Source organism: Tyto alba, unplaced genomic scaffold, assembly GCF_018691265.1.
Source record: "Tyto alba isolate M040663 unplaced genomic scaffold, T.alba_DEE_v4.0 Super-Scaffold_14, whole genome shotgun sequence".
Classification (NCBI taxonomy): Eukaryota; Metazoa; Chordata; class Aves; order Strigiformes; family Tytonidae; genus Tyto; species Tyto alba.
The window spans coordinates 49,846,183-49,866,421 of NW_024881276.1; the positions used below are offsets into that span (position 1 = coordinate 49,846,183).

The following is a 20,239-nucleotide window of genomic DNA, read 5'->3' on the forward strand; positions in this document are numbered from 1 at the left end:
GGTTGTGTTTTTTTTTTTTTGTTGTTTGTTTGTTTGGGTTTTTTGTTTTTTTTTTTTTTTTTTTTTTTTGTTGTTTTTTTGTTTTTTTTTTTTTTTTGTTGTTTTTTTGTTTTTTAACCAGGCTGCAAGTGGAGACCTATGTGATCAGCCTTCAGAAGTTCAAGCACGAGGGGGTGCTTGTGCCCTCTCGGTCCTGACCTTGGGCTCTGCCAGAAGGCCCCACGCGCCCACACCGAGCCCCCCGGGACTTCTGTTCCCGGCCGGACTCCTCGGCAGCGTGCTTGCAGGGTTGGAGGCAGCAGCAGCGCGGGCTCTCGGTAGGTGCCCTCCCTCCTGTTCTCACGTGCTACCTGTAAACTGAGATTTCAGACAAGCAGGTGAAGACACACTTCAGTTTTATTGTTGTTTAGGCATGGATAGAAACATTAATTCTTTTTGCGCTCTTGGTTCTTGGAACGTGCCTACAGTGAACTTGGAGCAGTGAAAAACCCAGCTCCTTGGACTGAGGATTTAAAGTGCATAGGACTTCTAGCAGGATCCCCAAAGGCGAGGAGTGGTTGTTAATCCTTTTTCGTAGCTGTGGAAGTTGAAGGACCTTTTGTCTTCTCCTCTCCCCTGTGTTCCCCAACCAGTGGTATGAAAATTTTCAGCCCTTCCCTATGCTTTCCCTTATGATCTTTGGAGGTTTCTTCTCCGTATTTCAGAGCTATTTGTAGTGTCATATAAACAAAGACAGGTGATGTTTACACACTCCTTCACAGGACTTTTCCTGTTTAGAGTCATGCTCGGTGTGTTTGGTTTTGGTTTTGTTGTTTTTTGTTTTTGTTTTTTTTTTTTTAAATGTGTATCACTTGGCAGTGTTCTCGCACCAAAAGAAAAAGATATATTTGTATATAAAGTAACTTTTTTGTGTGTTCACGTTTTATTTTGGAAAAAACAGGTGTTTAAAAATTTTAGAATTTTTTTAACAAAATTCTAAAAAGAAAAAAATCACAATATTTACAGAGATAACAGAATGGCTTAGCCATGCAAAACAAATTACTTTGGTTTTTCCCCCATTTTACTTTGGTTTAAATATTGACCAAGATTATAATTTTTTTCCTTTTGCCAAATAAAACAGTAACAAATCAAACCTTAGAGGCATATAACAGGATTTCCCTCTAATATTTTATACAGCATAGAGTTTATAGGACATCTTATGTATTTAATCCATGCCAATGCACTACAGGAAGCTTTTATTAAGACATCAGTCACTACTGCCCAGACATTTAACATTTTACAAATTTACAAGTAACAGTGTTTTCTTCCCCCTAAGTAATTCAAAAGTGGCAAAATACATTTCCTAACGTCCATCTTTTTCTTGTATTTATTTATTTATTTTTGCCTACCAGTCTATAAAAACTTACTTTTTCCCTGGATATTTGTAAATGGAAACCTGATGTTCTGCTTACACTACTGTTCCTCTCCACCTAAGCTGCCTGTTACTTTCTTCCAGAAACTAACCTTCCATGGAAGATGAAACTTCTCTCCCTTAAGTACAACTTTTTATTGGCCCTTTATCCTAAAACATTTTCTTATCAGTACCATTCTAAAAATTCCCTCAAGCATCAAACATGTTTATAAAGTTACAAACTTGAATGTAACTAAAGATACATAGACGCTTCATTGTTACAATTATATGTACTGTTTGATAAATTAGGTACCAGTTAAAAACACTAAAATTATCTCAAGGTGCATTCAATATCTGTAGCATAGTTAACAAAAACACACAAAAAATATATATATATATATTCTATTTTTGTGGGAAAAAAAATGCAGCTTTGATATGACCACTGTTTAAAAAAAGTTTCCAAATCTGACTGGTATCTTTTTGAAATGAAGAAAAGGTACAGTACTTTAAGGCAGCGGATAACATAAAGGAATCAAAATTAATCCAGAATTCCAGTCCCTTATCCTAATTCTAACATGAAAGACGACTGCTAGCATATCAATAAAATGTGTGTCTTGCTCTAGAAGAAAAGGATTATTAGCCACCGTCTGTATGCAGGCTAGGAATTTCCATTGTGTTCCTTGCTCAATACCCAGACTTCTTAGTGGAAACTCTTTATTCCCTTTCTGGCTGTTTAGCTTTGCATGGTTTTTTAAATGTTCACTTTTATTAACAATTTAGTTTGTTCTTGTCACAGCTGTCACCCTTCCTCTTTGCTGTGATTTCAAAGAAAGGAGTTTGACGTTTTCCTTTAAGACAATCTTACATTCTAGGTACTTGCTACAAAGCAGAGGCTTCACTGATAACAATCAAAATTAGACATGTACCTGCTCAAAGGGTGTCATAAAAATAATTGAAATAAAACCATTACACTATACATCAGATTAACAGCAACTCCCAGAACAAAGCCTTACAGTGTATAAAAATAGCTACGTAAAAAATTTACATAAAGGCAAACAAAAAGAAATCTTCAGTGCAGACATTTACAAAAAAATATTTCAAACAGAACACAACATGGTGACCTATTATCATGGCTGTTGCCAAAATTAGTTTGTGGGTTTTTTTTTTTTTTTTTTAGCTTGAGATAATTGTGTCTACAATCCTTTGAAAACTTGGTAGTATGATCTGTTTAATACTTGAACCATGAATAGCTGTCACTTCTTTGTATATGTTTAAATACAATCCACGTTCATGCTTCGATTGGTCTATATGTATTCTCTGAAAATACAAAAGATAAAGCCAGTTAAACATTTCAAAATATCTTAACCAATGTAACTACTCAGTATCTAACCTTCAAATAAACAGCTACACAAACAGCACTTTCTTTTGCATTCTGAATATGAATCCGTATTCAATGGGTACTTTCTTTCATGGTAAGAATAGCTGTTGAAATATTGTTCCCCCTAAATCCAGTAAGCCTATGTGGTAAGTAATGGATTTATGTCCATTTCATTTATGTAGATCTACTGATCTGAAGAAATAAAGTAATTAGAGTAAAAGATTGCATTGAAAGCACACAACGCTACTGAACTCCAATGTTCAATAAATACCCCCAGGTGACTTCAGCTCCATCTAATCACCTCGATATTGCAGAAGGTACCAGGTCCAGAAAAAAAAGACAAAACAAGCCCTGGCCAAAAAAGATTACGGAATTTTCCCATAGAATTGCAGTAGAAATGCTGGGTATTTACACTGCAACTTTTTCAAGATCCAGATGTGTGTTCCACTTACATTCATAGGGCATCATTTTGGGATTTCCAATTCCCTCTTGCAGAGTGGTAAAACAGTGCTATTACTAGCAAAGTGCAGACAGCAATGCTCTATCTCTTTACATACTATATAATCATTCTACCTAGTGAATTCTGAATATTTAGTGCAAAAGTAGGGCCTTGCGCCTTAAAATTTCAGCCAATACTAACATACTGAAATTACTAATAAGGAGAGCTGTCTTTACTTAAATATGAAACTTTTTAAATGTAAATATGAAATGTGATGATTCCACTTGCAACGCACCACCACCAAGCACTTGCTAGTCTCATTTTTAAGAACGATTGATGACTAACTCAAGAAACCTCAGTATGGTTACCTGGTTTCCACGCTGTTGTGCTACCACAGTGTTAATTTAAAACAGCCTCAGCTGGTCAGAAAAATGAGCTAAACCCCTACTTTGGGTCCTAAGGGCAGAGATGCAGCAGTGGCACATCTACACGCAGCAGTGGTGTATATATGTGCGAACACCGGGTGGTGCTGTTGGTGCTTTGTAGTGCTGTAATTCCTGACAAAACTTCCGCTTCTAGTATCTGTATACAGAGTTTATTTTATACGGATCCTGGCTGGGGACACTTCCATACCTGTTGCATTGTTACTAACATAATATTAGGTGTCTCTTTCCAGGATGAAATGGATAATAGTATGAGTATGCGAAATCTTGAGTAAATGAATGCTTTTCTTCTAGGGAAAGTTTCATGCCTTTTGCAGTGATGATTAATAAGCTGACCAGAGACTTTGAAACTATTGCTTTCAGTAAGGGAAGAAGGTTCCTGTGAACATTTAAAGTCATAATTCAAAACCTTCTAAACTATACCTAAACCTACTCTCCGCATACATACATTACATGGACACACACCCCACAGTGATACAGTATACAAATTCGTATTTTCATTTCCCCAAGCATGTGGTTTAAAATAAAGCCAAGTACTAAGTTATGTCTGAACGTCAGGCCTTTTTAACATGTACACATGCAGGTACGGCTTCTGAACTGGCCAGGGGCCCAGCCTGTCTGTCCCAGTAAAGCACCTCTCACCACGAGGGCGCTGCCGAACCGCTGGCAGGTGAGCCAGACGCCCGGCTACTGCTGAGGTCTCTAGACACGGATCGCTCGGGAGAAATGGGGGCCAGCGAGATGTGAAAGGCTGCGGTGTGAAATGCTTACCTGGAACGATGACTGACACGTTTGGTCTCTTAAGTTTCAGATTTATGATTGTTCTCTTCTAGTTTTTTGTTTTCTTCTATATTTCCAAGATCTTTGTCTACGTGTTTTGATGCTGTCCTATAACGAAAAAATAAGGTCACTTTTGCAAGTCTATAGCATTTTGTTCCATCCTTACATTAACAACAGTGTCTCCTCCCCTCTCAGGAACACATACAATTCTTACAGTTCTGTGCTGGGTGGAGCAATAGGCTTGCATGTGTCTGTAAATAGACCGATAGCACCAGTTCCCCCGCTGGCATTAGTGCCGCAGGAAGTACAGCAGTACCACTGTGTGGGTGTGTTTTACTGCTTGAGGAATTCAGAATTATTTTGAGCTAGCAGACATTTAGTAAGGTTAAACCAAGTTGTGCAGATCCATGTTTCTTGACGAATTAATTGTGTAGCTTGTTTCAATAAACAAGAGTTTTTGCTTTAAGGTGTACTAAAACCTTACAAGTGTGGCTAAGATACCTTGATCAACACAGCAGTCTTTTCTGTACTTCTAGTAATTGATTTTCAGAGCCCATGACAAATGGAAGCTCTCTAAATGTGAAGGAATTAATGAAAATTCCAGCAACACCAAAAAACCCCCACTCTGGCTTCTAGATCTGTGCTACCTATGACTGATAAGCTTTGGGTAAAGAAAAGATTGTGTAAATGTTTGAGGGAGGAAAAAAGAGGCATGCCTCACTTAAAATAGCAGGTCTTAATGCAAGTAGTGGAGATGAATTAATGAGTTAAGTGCTTAGTTTATCTTAGCACAGTAAAACCACTATGCCATTCACTCAACGTGTGAGAACCCTCACCGTCTGCCAAGGTGAAAGATTCCTGCAGTGCTGCGATAACATTGTGAAGGCCGCAATTTTTAAAATGTAAATGGACAAATGTGTTTGAGTGGGACAAAGTAAATCCCTTGTGTCAGAGCAGATTACCGTTATACGTGTTTTTATCTGTGGATAATTTGTTTCCCCTCCAGGAAAGCAACGCCTGTCGTGACGGATTCATGCATATGCTCACCCTTGCTTCAGGGTGAAGACCCGCAGTGACACCGACTTGCAAAATACAATGAAGACACAGGTTGGCAAGATAGTGTGACATGTCACGCTGACACCATGCAGGTACGAACCTTCCAAAACCGCTGATCTGAATTTTTGCTAGTGGAGTGTTTCTGTGCGCATCCTCCATCTGAGCACAGGCCGCCAGCAGTGTCTGAGCACTACGTAGCCCCGAGCAGTACCCTTACGGGCGTACGGTTCCGTTCTTGTCTCAGAAGAGCTTCTGATGGGGTGGCAAACCCACCTAACCCTCACCGCCTCTGGGAGCGCTGCGGAAATGCTGCTCTCTGGGCCGGGGAGCGGTGTTTGAGGTGGAGTGGCAGGGGGGCAGGGGATCCCCGGCCCCAAATCCCACCGGTTACACGGAATGGGATCACTCCAAAGTCCTTTTGGTCCTAGAGAAGATTGTTTCCTGAGTGGCTCTAAGTTTTGACGCTCCAAAGCTGCGTTTACCTTTTACTATTGGTTTCAGAGTGTGTGTTAGGGTTGTGTGGCTGACAGGAGGTGTCTGTGCTCAAAACCCCCTTACTGCAAAGATCTGAACTCCTGCTTATCACAGGGAAATTTAATTTTAAAAATGCTGAGGTTGTATCACATAGTAACTCGTTCTACAGCGATAAGTTTCTGGTGTGCAGTAACCCTCTACCTTCTTCTGGTATTCAAAAACTGAATCATGTGATGTGCATAGAAGGAAACGATGCGAGATGCAATGAAGAAGAAAATTCAGTGCTTTGGTAGAGAATGACCCTCTGTGATCTTAATAACCTTTCACAAATCTCTTTAATCCTAGCAAAAAAAAGAAACAACCCCCCAAACAAGCAATCCATTAAAAATTAAAAAAAAAAGAAAAAAATTAATTAAAAAAAAAAAATTTTGTTTAGGTAGAGCACAGGATTTGGCTTTTCATGTGGCTAGTGAGTCTTTTCCATAAGTAGGTCTTACAGAACTGGAGCCAGTACAGAAAGAGATGAGAAGCTGAAAGAATCTGGACTCAGGCAATGACCTGAGCTGAAATGAGTTGGAGGCGAGGAAGCAGGGCCATGCACGTCTGCCCTCACGTAACCGCGTGTGTCCGCTCTCGGAGACTAGAGAGCAGACTGGACAGACTACTGGCATGGCTCAGTGTGATCCTTTTTTCTGGGCTCTTATCAAGGGTTTTAGGGTGCCCAAAGCAAACTGAGTATCTCATGACCTGACACTTAACAGCGGAGGGAACTGTAACGAGCATTGCTGGTCTTTGATTAGGTTAAAATTGTGCAATGACTAAACCTGGGAGATTCTTCAATGCGATCAGGTTTTGATTTTTAAAGTGTTCTATTTTAGTTCTGCATTTAATGAAACTGTTCCCCTCACCGTCACCTCTATTTTTCTAAAGCCAAAATGGGTGAAAATGGGAGATTTAAAAGGCAGCACTCTGACTTTGAAAGAGGCAGGTGATCCAGAACTCTTCTGCAGGATGGTATATACCGCTTGCTTGAAATGAGAGCAGCAGCAGTTTTTCATGTCTGACAATCAGATTGATTTAGATTCTCAGTGCCCGAGACTGAAATATAGCAGTTTAATTCTGGTGGTTCAGTGATCTTGCTGACTTTTTATTTTTTTTGTTCCCCAAATAAATGCTGATATTGAGGCAGAATGACCACCTCAGCACAAGCAATACTGCTGCCTTTTTTAGTGCTATCTAAATAGCGTTATTAAGAGAGAAGAGTAATTTTGCACTGAGTTGCAGCAGCCTGATCCACTGGCAGTGCTCTGCCAGCAGCAGAGGAATAGGCGACCCTGGCACGGCACCAATCCTCAGGGCTCGACAGACGTGGCCTGGGTTTGTAACAGAGAAATGGCTCAAAACGTGGGTTCCGTCGCTGAGTTGACTTGAGGCACAGGACAAATGGTCCTTTGCCGGCTTAACATTCGCCAATTGTTCCTTACTTTGCTTTGTGCATTAATTCCTGTCAGCTTTGCTCCATCTGCAACTCAGGAGCGACTTCCTGATGCTATCTCAGCAGCTGGGCAATGGGTTCCAAATGGATGGAAATATTCCCCAGGATTTGCCAAAAGACAGCCCACATTGCCCAGGCCATCTCACACACTTCAACATCATCTGCAGCTCCACAAACAAAGCCCACCCCTCAGCGTGCTCTGACACTGTAGTTCTGAAGAGTGAGAGGTTGGACGTATGAATGTAAGTTTACTTATGTCTCTCAACTGCTTTTTTTAAAATTAATTTCTAAAACATGGATCATTCCGAGCACTTGCTAAAATTATGATTAATATTTTACATTTATCTATGCTTGCTCTTCAGGAAAATAATTATCCTCAGGGAATCCTAATCAAAATCTCTCTGTAAGCAGTACCAAAGTGAGGTTTTTAGTTTTCTTTGGAGTGTGTGTGTGTGCTCAGGGGCTGTTATTTTTGTGGATTTTGTTTAGATACTGTTCCTAGCATTTTTTTTTAATATAAAGACCATTTTCCATCTCAATTGTTTAGCCTGCTGTAGAGTAAATACAGACTGCATATAGATGACCCAGAAAGTGGTGTTGGGTTTTAATTCCTGATTTCTTTTAACCTCCTCACACATCGAGGCCTTACCCTCAATGCTCCTTAAGGAAGAAATTTTGCAGTTCTCTTTGTCCTTGTTGCCCCAGGTGGCAATAACGACAGGTAAGAGAACACACATCAGTGTGGTTCTGCTTGCTGACGCAAGGGCCATGAGCCTCATTAAAGCTTGCCTTACTTTTGAAAGGCGTGCTAGACACTCAGTTCCACTGTTGCAAAAGATTTTATAGGAGGTAACAGTCTTATACATCCCAATCTGGATTATCTGCAACCTCCTTCTATTTACCCCAACCTTGCCTTCCACTTCCTCCAATTACTTTCAAATATCTATCAGTAGGAAAAAAGACAGAGGTATTAGAAAAATATTCCAGTCATCAAGAAATGAGTGACCGTTTTTTTGATTCAAGCCTCTTTTGTAGAAGATCTGTGACATGAACTCACATTTTCAGAGATGTTTGTAACCCTGTCTTTTCTCTGGGAGGGAATTGCACAAAAATCAATACAAATGCTGAGTCTTGTTCAAAACATACAGCAAGTTTCCTACATATTTTGCCTGCCCTGTTTGAATTCATATGCTTATTTCCTGTAAAGTATCAGAGAAGCAGAACTGTTATGCTTCAAATGTTCTGTTTCAGAGAAATCAGTAATATTTTTGATTACTGTGACCTAAAAAGAGTTTGGTGTGCTCTTAGCATGAACAATCTGAAGACTGCTGCTGTGCTTCAAAATGCCCAGCTGAATTTTCCTTCACTGCATTTTAAACCACTTGAACCTTGATCCAGCCTCATGTGACTTGAGATTTGTGCACCTCTAAATGCAAGGAGCAAAAATGGGACAAAGGTCAAATCTATATACAAAACTTCTATGCCTACAGAACAGAGACACAGGGCGCTGGTTGCATTCTCTTCTAAATCTTTAATTCCTGCTGTACTCTCAGCTGTTTCTGGCAATGTGAGGACTTCATATACAAAGGATTTACTGAAGATGGGTGTCCTAGAATCACTCAACTGAGGTTTGAGATGAACATTTTAGAAAGACACCGAAGTCCTAAGTTATATTATGTTTGGTGCAAATTAGTTTAAAATCTCCTTTTTGAAAAAAGGAGAAAGCTGTAGAAAACAAATCTTTGGCCTTCTGCTCAGATGAAGGAGAAACATGGCATGCTGGGGTAGGTAGCCTCAACTCTTTATTCATGAGGGGGCTGGTTGCAGAACAGTGAATACAGATGAGTCCCTGATTTATGGAATAATATTCATAGTGAAAAGAGTATGTGGCAATAATCAGCTTTTGCATCAAGTGGAGCTGAGGCAGTAAATAACTATGTAAGTGATTTATTGTGAATATGTTCCAAGGCTACAAGTATAATTCCTACTTAGTGTGGATGACAAGACAATAGAAGATTATACAAACCACAACACCAATAATGAAAAAAAGTAATGTTTTTCTTGCCTCGGCAGACTTGAAAAGTTCTGTGCTGCTGCCTTCTCAGACTTTCCTTTGGTGTCACTTTGGGGATAGAGATTAGGTGAGTTACTGTTCAAGGATGGGTTCAAAAAATAGCTACTAAATGTTGGCCTGTATGGAGATGTCAGGATTGTGACTAGACACAGGTTGTGTCTAAAGGCATAAGGTGCTTTTTGCAAGGTTTACTTTGATTTGTAGGCTATAATTAATAATGAAAACTTTGTCAGAATAGGTACTGACACTCTGCTCGCTCTTGCAAGTACAGTGTGCAGAAAGCAGGGAGGGTAACAACAGATCAACTTAAATATATGCTGAGAACAGGAGATTGTCAGTGATGATGCATCAATTAAGGGTTTCAGAGGTCAGTAACCATGTATCAAATACGGAGATGATTATTTAACTCTAAATGGTTTTTTATTTTGTTCCTAGTGCACCTGTCTAATCAATTCTAGCTCTAATTTTTACTCTAAGCTTCTAGAAGACAAGTTGAACATGAGAAGTGTTGTCCATTTTAGAATACGCTGTATACTGTCTTTGAAGCTGAAAAAATTAACTCATAAACTTATCTCAGCAAAGGACATGCTATATTCTATCATTCTTCTTATCTCTCCCCACACTACCTAATGGTACAAAAAGATACTTTACCTTCTTTGCCCTCCTTATATCCAAACCACCCCTTACAAAAAAATCCAAACCAGTGAACCACAGTTTCATGATTCCACACTCTCATATTCAAAAAGGAAAGACAAAAGAAAATTATTCCAGACATTATTAGAGTAGTAGCAAAGTGTGGGAGGAGGAGTTCAATGATATTATTACTTCTTAATTTTTACTGAAAGAAGCATAAGCTCTGCAAAAAAAAAAAAAAAAAAAAAAAAAAAAAATTCCTGTATAATATCTGAATGTGGTTTGGTGCTTGAGTAATTTATAGCAATTCTTTATTTGCAGAACTTCTAAAAACTGCTTGGTTATGGCTGGAGTAAAATCCTTATTATCCAAAAAAGCGTATTTTCAAGCAGATGGAGAATTCCTTGTATTTTCACATCAATGCAAAAACATCAGTTCATAGTAAAATCCTACTGCTATATTTTTAGATCTCATTTGATCTAATTTTAATGAAAGGTCATAGAAAGAACAACTGAACTTTAAGACTGCCTCTATACCTGTACTGATTTGTGCATGTTATGCATAACTACCTTAATTTTCCCTGTTAAAAAGCAGCTGTAAGGAACCCTCTACAGAGCAAGCCTGCCCTCAGTACTCCCTGGAGACAATGTATGGGGATAAGGCCAAATGGCATACAGTCAACAGTCCTCTTTAAAAGGATGAAGAAACATGGTTACTTTCTGAAACCATTCAGTTTATTTTCTAAAGTGAGCCCGTGTGATAATAAACAAACTTGAAAGCAAGCAGGCCTCTCTGGAAAATCCTGTTCTACGCCTAGCAGGGCTAAAACATACTGATTGGGATGATAGCTTCTAGACTTCCAGCAACACAAGGTCTATCCTTACCAATTCTGCTTCAGAGATCTCAAAGTATATATGAACGAATGAATTAAGGATCTCTCTTCTCCCTGAGATGGTTTAGACTTATTCTGTGATTCATCCAATTTTTAAAGCAAACAAGCTACCCAACTTCTAAATGAAGACATTTTCTAATACCAGTAAAGCCACACAGAGTTAACATCCCACAATGAAGTACCAGGTATTATATTTAAATGCAAGAATCAGCACAGACTAGGCTGTCAGGAAAGGGAACCTCATTACAGGTGGTGATCTATGAAAAGTCTTGGAACCACATGTCCAGGAGATGTGTCCTATTAAGCATTAGGGCAAGCCTACCAGAGGTACCAAGTTTCCTTTCTCTATTAAATGCACCCACTGTAACAACTTTTCCCCACTGAGGGACTACTGGAATGCTGCAGGAAGGAAAATAGGTAAACATACATTTCTGCTTATCGTTATTCTTTTTTCAATTTAGTATCAAGTTTTCCATAAATTCTTACTTTGATTTCTTCACATAGAGCCAGTAGACAACACCTGCAACCAGAGCAGCCAGCAGAAGACCGACTACAATCCCCACTATTAGTTTTGCCTGGTCATTAACCTTTTCGCTATTGTCATCTGAAGCAAAGAAGAAAAGTTAATGAGGTGACCTATGATAAAGTAAACCATTACACCATTTCTAAAGAATTTCCAACAGAAACAAGAAAAGAGGTCAGAAAGTCAAAATAATAATAATAAAAAAAGGTAGGTGTTATTCTTAAAAGCACATTTAAATCTTTAAAAAGTAACATTCTTAGTCAATCACGGCACCACCTATTTCAAATCAAGTCCAACTCTGAGTGACTGTGGAAACTGTTCAGTGTCACTACACAGGTCTTGAACTAAGACAATCAAGAGAAAGGGTTATGGAGACAGAAAACCATACATACCATTTCTATCCTCTGGCTCATCATATTCTGGAATACTTACTGAAATGAAAAATGTTAAAATTAAATTAAAGACAAAATGTGTTGTACCTGAACATCACCTTAAATTACCTATTTACAGCAATCACAGAAACACTGAAACTTAATGCAATGTTTGCCAAACAACAAGTTAATTAATCTTATCTTTAAGCAGAAGTCTTTCCTTTGCAACGGTAATATATCCCATTGAAGAATCTTATTCAAAACCTGTAATATTAATCTCAGAAATATTTCTGACTATTTCTGTGCTACCCTTCCACAAACTGTAGCTTCTCAGCACCTTTCATCACTGGAAATTGACGTTTGATTAAAGCCCAGTATGGCTGATTTCTGTTCTAAACCAAGTCATACCAGTAATAATAAACTGGAATTTGGGAACTAAAAGATGATGTTAATTTAGTAATAAAGACTTTTGTCTTGTAAATAACGTAAATGATTTTGCAATATTTTTGTACTATTATGTTGTAATATTATTTACCTTTGTAAATAATATATTGCATACATGAGATAGCTAGCCAAGAAAGTCATGAAGACTAAGTGACTTCATCCAGAAAGCTATCAATAAATTTTACATACTACTGATCCATAGTGGATTTACAATTGATGGACTTAAGACAAAAAGGTTAAATATCTTAGGTTAAATATTACTATGTAGACCTACTCTTCATATGAGTGTGAATTGTGGGTACTTTATGTGGAATTATAACTTTAAGGTCTTTAGAAGACACTCACTAGCAGAGACATTCAGGGAGGTCACAGTCCTTTCTAGCTGATTTTCTGCAATGCAAGTTAAAGTCACATTTTCCTCAGGAGAAATTACAATTTTACTGGAAAATTTTCCATTAACATATTTGGTCTCCTCTGTCTGAAAAGGTAAAAAATTAAGATTAGTATCCTTGAAAAATGCAAAGAACGATACACGCATTGCCTGTATTACACACCGAAAATGTTCAGAGGAAAATAACTTTCAACCAATATTTCAGTTTTCCAAATAATAGCAGTAGAAATAATACATTACTTTATTAAGTGGTAATGTGAATATCTGCAAGAAAACACTTTGGCCAAGATATTTAGCTATAGCTACATTTGGTATAGCATGCACTGTAAGGCCACTGATAAAGAGGCATTTTTGAGAAAGCTAACCGTGTTATATACTTGCTTTTGTTTCTATTTAAAAAATATTCCAGGTGTCAAAATTCTTAAAGAAAAACCCAAACCCAAACTCCTAAGGTCTCATTTCTTTCCATTGTGCTGTTTTTCATTTATGTCTTTATAAGGAAAACATTCACTGTAAGTTTTCTACTTTCTAGCTTTCCAAGTTGTCTCCCCACTAAGCATTATCTTGCCAAGGTACAGGCATTTAGTAGTACCTGCAGTATCTGTACTGTAATAGTGACATGAAGTTGTTTCTTAAATTTGCTGTACATCATTCTTAGATTAATACAGTGTCCAGAGAAAATTCTTTTCAATCATTTATATAGTTTCAATATGCTTCCTGCCCTATAGCTTCAAGTAAATGCACAGATTTTGACAGCTATACATAATTTCTGTAGGATTAAAGCAAAACCTAATGGAGTAATGAAATCTACAGCAGCACCATGCACTGTACTTGCAGTCTCTGACTGCTTGTATAGATGTCTCATTCATTTTTCCTGCTAAGGCAAAATGTGGCAATGCTTTGTATGTGATTTGGTAATCCATGTGAAAATCCTTCCGTTTGCTTATTTTCCAGGGATTTTTCCTGATGTATATGGGTATACCATATTTCTCCTCCAGGATGACTGTATTATGGCTCTGTTTCCAGTGAGAAACAACAGGTATAACCATACAAAACCAACTATAAAAATCAGGATAAAAGCAGCAAAGCCCATAAGGAACTATATCGACTGTATTTTCTGACTTGTACTTGGCACATTGCACTACATCTCACCCAGTTAATGCCTACATCAAGTACCCATTTGCCTGCTAATGTAAGTTCTATAGTTCGATCATTATTTGTAAATTCCTTATGCAACAGCCAACACACCACATTACCCAGATAAAGCGACTAAGTGTCTTCACTTAAGAATGCATGTAATTTGTAATCTTTTCTTTTTTCCTTTCAGCTTCAGCTTGTAGCCAGTGGATCTTCTGTGCCTTCACCTGCTCTATTCAATAAAGCTTTATCATCAGAAATCACCCACATAAGTACCATGTAGCTACAGCCACCACTTAACCTTTCTCTTAGATAAATGAAATAGACTTAGTTTCTTTAATCTCACTACCTGGAAAATGTTCCTTGATTTTTAAATCGCACCTCCTAGGCACTATTTTTTGGTGAATAAAGTAGTAAGAAAGATACTTGCTTTATTTATGATGCTTCCACTACCAGTAACTGTCCATTGCACTGCTGGTTTGGGGAAACCTTCCACATGGCAGACAATTGTTTTAGACATTTTATTTGTGTTGGTTTTCTTTGTCATTTTGATTTGAGGTTTTCCTACAAGAACAATATTATAGTTAACCATTTTGTTTGAAAAAGACAATTAATAATCATAGCTATCTGCTCCCTTACCTTCCACAATAAGTTTAAGTGTCTTTCTTTTCTTTAACCCTTCAACCTCCTGTAGAGTAGTTTCACAGATGTAGTTTCCAGCATCTTGATACTGAAGACTTGAAAACGATGGACTTGTTTGCATTCTGATATTATCCTGATAAAGTAAGGAGTTAATCTTTGTGAATTCTAACTCAAAATATATTAACCTCTCAATTACAAGTGTGATTACTATCAACAGAATTTTTCACGTGCTTTGGTAGATTAGAGCCTTACTCTTGAAGTGGTGCCACGTCCCGTCCCCTCCACCCTGCCATTAATAACTACATGTGAATAGCTGACAGCAACATAACAGCATGAAAAGCAGAAACTACTGGAGATTTATAAAAGCCACATTGCTGCTTCTTGAACAATTTCGCTTTCAAATCCAGGGCATAGATGGGATCAGTTATTGGGTCTGAGCTTTTCTAGTAGGCTGGCCAAAACCACTAGTGGTACAAACTGGTTGACACACAGACGACTCTCCTCTAGGCCAGGCTTATGAGATCAACCTATGTTACTGAACAACCATCAGGTACTATTTTTAGTTTCCAGCAGTACAGGTTTAATTTAAACCCACCACCTATGATAGCTACCTTCTTCACCAGCCACTGAACGCCAGTAGCTAGCATCTAATCTCTCAACCTGCCTTGCCCTTTTATTATGTTTATTGGAACTAAGACCAAGCTTGCCTCTGAGAAAACAATGAACCCAAATTCTTCCAAACAGGCTTCCTGCTTACAGGGACCTGATTCTCAAAGGGCCTTGTATAGACCTTTTCAAAAAAGTTATATTTGTGTTACAGCAGGCATTACTTCTCTCCATGTTGAAAACCAAGCTGATAATTACAGTAACTGATTTTCGGTCATCGACTTGAGTCAGTAACTCTCATTTTAGCCATATGTGTAAGACCCCTTCTAACAATATTCTTTAAAAAGCCCAGTGAACAACTTCCTTCCAAAACACTGAAGTAGCAACAGTAATACGAAGAGGTGAACACTCAGATGAAGCGTGAAGTAGATGAATTACTGACCTTTATCCAAAACACAGTTGCATTTCTACTAGACGAAATCGTGCATGACACAGGCAGGGCCTCTCCGATCTGTTTTGTGACTTCTCCGCTAGGAGTAAGCTGCAAATCCAAATCTGGGATAGAAAGAACATTTTTCAAAAGTTAATCTCCAAAAGCCTGGCCCATTTCAAAGGCTTACCAAGGAAAGAAAATGTGACTAATTGCACTCATTAAATTCAAGATTTCTTTTCTTCAATAAAATCTAAGTCAATTTTACAAGTAAGGGAGAAGAGAGAATTATTCTAAAATAGGCACTGCAGAACATTCATGTTTTTTGCTGTAATTATAGGCTAAAAGGAAAAGCAAAAGCTCACTAATCACCAGACAAATGGATACATTTTTTTTCACCTTGTACTGCTGAAAGAATGACAGAGGAGGTACAAGAAGCTGAAGGAGTACTTCACAGAGCAGTATGTACATTTCAAAAGGGGAAGCACAGACTGCTGTGCGGGTGGCTTGCTATGGGCCAGGTAGAAATGTATCTTCAGGGTAGGACCTGTGAAGGTGGGGACAGATTAACCTAAACAGTAAGTGTGGAGAAGAGGGTAGGAGGAGAATGGGCAACTTTCTGGAATCTGATAAAACAAGTTGATTTTTATCCTCAGCATCTGGAGACAATGAGGATGGTCAATACAGGGTGTGAGGCACGACACTGACTGAAGGGGTAAGGAGTCTGAATTGTAGGGTTGGGGGACCACACATGAGGCCCCTTTATCTGTTTTCATTTGCAACTTAAAATACCATTTTGGTGTAACCCAAAGCCCAAGCTTTGCCTCACCTCTTTCAGCTCTACAGAAATTGCAGTCAGCCATAGCTGTGCTTGACACAAGGCAGAGGGAGCACCAGTAACAGATCAGGAAACACTGCTCTAAATTTTTCTTAGTATATGGATTTGGCAGGCTAGTGATTTTTTTTTTTTTTTTAAATCCTATGCTGAAAGAAAAGCAGAGTTTGCCAAGCTAAACCTCTATTTTGCTTCTCCTCTCACAGTGTCTTGCTTGTAAGCCAAGTTGCCTGGTTGAACGACTAGCACAGATGCACACACACACATGCTCTCAAATGGCAAGCACACACAATTTCATCACGAACATAGTACCTTCTGGAAAAGGACTGCATAAATCCTTTTGGCTTTTAAGCAGAGTATAAAAAAAAGCTTGAGGCAAAAATCACAGTTGGTAGAGAAAAGGGAAAACAGTGAGTTTTCCTTAACAAAACAGTGAACTTAGCTACTGGCTTCATTCAGTGGTTGCCCTGGGAACACCACTGTAATTAAAGGCAGAACTTCAGGGAACAACTAGGGTCCATTCTGTACTATTAGTCTGCATTATTATCTGTTATGAGTCTAATGCCTAGTCCAAGAGGTCACAAGAACTGTACTTTCATCTGCGCACGAGTAAAGCAAAGATCTTACTGAAGAGATAAAATAGCATTTTGTTTCTGTATTCCTATGGGGATTTCTCCCCCTGCCTCCCCAAACTAGTAAATGCAACCAAACTGACAAGATTCTCCAGATCTTACCATTGATTCCACAACATAAACCAGAATAAATAAATAAATAAATAAATAAGACAAGACTCAGCCAGCGACCATTTGTATATAGATTCAGAGGGTGTATGGGATGTGTTTCTTCTTGCTATTACTCTTGAGCACATACTACCAAGGCAGAGGGATGGCTGAAGAAAAAGCTAAGTTTTGGGTGGTTGATTTTTTTTTTTTTCCTTCAGGGTGACTGTCCTTCAATATCTACTTAAACCTTTTTTTTTTGAAACAAGATAGTACCTCAAACCCAAGAGATCACTGAAGATCACACAGGAGAGATTCCTCTCACATATGCCACAGGAAGCAGAAACTCATTAAATTTTTGGCCTTCATCTCAGGCAAGACTGACACTGAGCCCAGAGCAATGCTTCAACCCAGTCTTCTTCCAGGGTAGCATGCCCCCAACACCCCCTGCTTTTTGTGTTCTAACTGAGACTACACTCCCCCTCACACAGTGGTCTTGGTTGCTATAGAATTTCTGGAAAATTTACAGTGTGTGAGATGAACTGCATAGCTGAGAGCAATATTTGTAAGGTGATTTATGAGGCAAGTACAGAATTAAGCTACTGTTTAACACAGGATCTCCTCTAGGAACTCTACATAAAGCAATTTGATTTGGATTAATATTCTGCCAGTTTATCTGTAGGGCCCACAAAGAAATGTGATGTAGATACTTTTACCTCTCAACTTATATGCTCCATTAGTAAATAATCTCCTCTTGGTATGGAAGTATGAGGAGAAATTATTTCTTGCACACAGAAAACTGTCAAAATTAATTTTCCTTGCCCTCAAAAGAAAAACTTTGTTGCAAGAATTTTCCATACATTTCCCATTTGGCTTTGAAATGTTCATGAACAAACTTCTCATCAGGCACCATTTTCAATACATGCTAGCTCTTAATGTGGTCTCACTTGAAGTCTTGCATTGATTTCAGTGCTGCCTTTGCATACCAAGTAGCACAGAGAAGAGACAAAGAGTGCATTCTGCATGTATTACCACATCATGTGAGAGAGGTATGGAATTAATGTGGGGAAGACTGGAGCAAACATTTCTGTTTTCAAACTCCATTGCATATATAGGGCAGGCTCCCAGCATTTAAAGGAGGTCTCCTATGGAATACTGTGCTGTGACTGGGAAAACTATGCACAGCACTTGCCTGTGGTCTGAACTCCTCAAATATGCTAGCAGACAATCAGAAACTTCTCATAGTATACTGAGAATAGATTATTTCCATGCAACATTCAAAAGGTGATTTCCCCTGTATTTTCAACGAGTCTGTAGCGTAAGACTATAAAAAATACATAGGAAGAAATAGAAATTTAACATTTCTAAAACCTATAATTTATTGGAAGGCTTGCAAACCTACTTCCCCAGAAAACACAGTTTAGCAAAAAAGGAAAGCATCACTAAGTAGAGATTCCACAGCCCTACTCCATAGTGGATTTTACATACAGAAACAATTATTCAGGATATAAAGAAAAGGAAGCTGCTGCTTCCTAGCTGGGGAAGGTATACCTGTCCCCTACTGCTAGGTGCTCTCCTTGACTCACACAGGGTGTGCTTCTATAGCAGTTTAAGTGGTTGTAAACAGTTTTTTTTTTTTTTTCTCAGCCCCTTCCCTTTTCCTTCCTGGTCTCTGCCAGTTTTGATCATCTGATCCTGGGCAAACTCACTCAAGGAACAGAGCTGGCAGAAAATTAACAGCTCAGTGTGAAAAAACCAAACCCACACCATAAATCCTGTTCTGTTGCTCCCTCTGTTGAGGGACAAATCAGGCCAACCACAAGCACTCGGTTCTGCCAGACTGTAAACTGGGACCTTGCTGCACACATCCAGCACCCGCTCGGAGGGGCGAGAGCTCAGGTTGTTCAGTTTGTCCTTTATGTTCTGGGGGTAAGGAAGAGACTCTCCCCACCCTCAATTTGCTTTATAAATAAAGTATTTCCCTAAACAGTATGGGTAGCTCAGATGTTCCAATGTCAATTTTCAGCTTTCTGTGAATCTCATAATATACATTAATCTTGGATAAAAAGAGCTTTGTATTGAGCCAGAGTATTCTGCTACAAAAATATTTAAGGGCTATAATGTGCTAATGTATTTTCATACCAGCAAGAATCTTTCCCTCCCTAGACACTGAAAGGAACCAGTGTAATTATAATGCTCAATAAAATCTGTTTGGGAAAAAGCACTACAGTTGAAATGTAAGAAGTTACTATAAATAGTTTCACAGATTTAAATTAAAATTATTATATTGCCTGGGTTTTGTGGTGTTTTTTTAAAGTGAAAATAAAAAAATCTGAAGTGCCAAGATCAGATGTGAGGAAACAAAAAGACCTGACCCAGAATGAGGGCTTTCTCAGTGTAACAGGAGAGAAGGGAATATTCATCCGTATGTGAAAAGTTAGGCAATAAAGGAAAACAGGGACAAAAAGAAGGATTTGAAAGGCATTAATAAGTATTATTTGAAGGACAAAAACCATCATAGAGGCATAAAAAAAAAAACTGAAGATCTAACATGAAAAATATATAAGTACATTAGAAGGAGAAGGCATTAAAAATACTTTGTTATGCTGGAAAATTAATATAAAGTAAACATTTGAAAGACGAAGGAGGATATTATAAAAAATCTACAAGTTTTATGACTTTTTCAGGGAAGTTCTTCTTAAGGAAACATGCTGCAGAAATGCTTTAGACCAGCATAAGGCAAGACACCAAAGTAGCTTAAAGATAGGGCATGGTCTGGGCATTCAGGAATTGAAGAACCACTCCAGGTCACCGCGCCTCACTTAAGCAAAGGCTTTATTGCAGATCAAGGTGTTTAAGAAAAACAAACAAAAAAACCCCAGAATGAACTGTAAGTGAAGCAAAGCAGTAGGGTACTAGGTTGTCTCTATGAGTTCTGAGTAGCTGCACTAGCTGCCAACACTGGAATGACTTCTGTCAAGAAAATACATGCTTCTCTCATGTAGTAAAGCTCTTCTGACACACAGACAAAATAGCAGAGAAAGGAAAACTGGCTTGTTATAAATAACTTGGAGCTGAGGAAGCCAT

At 38.5% G+C, this 20,239-nt stretch overlaps 1 protein-coding gene across 2 annotated transcripts in view; it reads right to left on the reverse strand.

Annotated features, from left to right (window-relative positions):
* Positions 1-378: 378 nt before the first annotated feature.
* ALCAM (activated leukocyte cell adhesion molecule) overlaps positions 379-20,239 on the reverse strand; it is a 122,524-nt gene continuing 102,663 nt past the window's right edge. Inside the window, exons 9-17 of one of the 2 annotated variants that reach the window (XM_042788750.1) lie at positions 15,611-15,723; positions 14,560-14,695; positions 14,351-14,484; positions 12,738-12,870; positions 11,970-12,008; positions 11,541-11,658; positions 9,521-9,577; positions 4,422-4,538; positions 379-2,707 (exon numbers count right to left, since the gene is read on the reverse strand). In XM_042788750.1, the coding sequence (XP_042644684.1) occupies positions 4,451-4,538; positions 9,521-9,577; positions 11,541-11,658; positions 11,970-12,008; positions 12,738-12,870; positions 14,351-14,484; positions 14,560-14,695; positions 15,611-15,723 (818 nt within the window). In that variant the 3' untranslated portion in view covers positions 379-2,707; positions 4,422-4,450. The remainder of the gene's footprint in view (positions 2,708-4,421; positions 4,539-9,520; positions 9,578-11,540; positions 11,659-11,969; positions 12,009-12,737; positions 12,871-14,350; positions 14,485-14,559; positions 14,696-15,610; positions 15,724-20,239) is intronic. The other variant, XM_042788749.1, reaches the window with a different exon arrangement.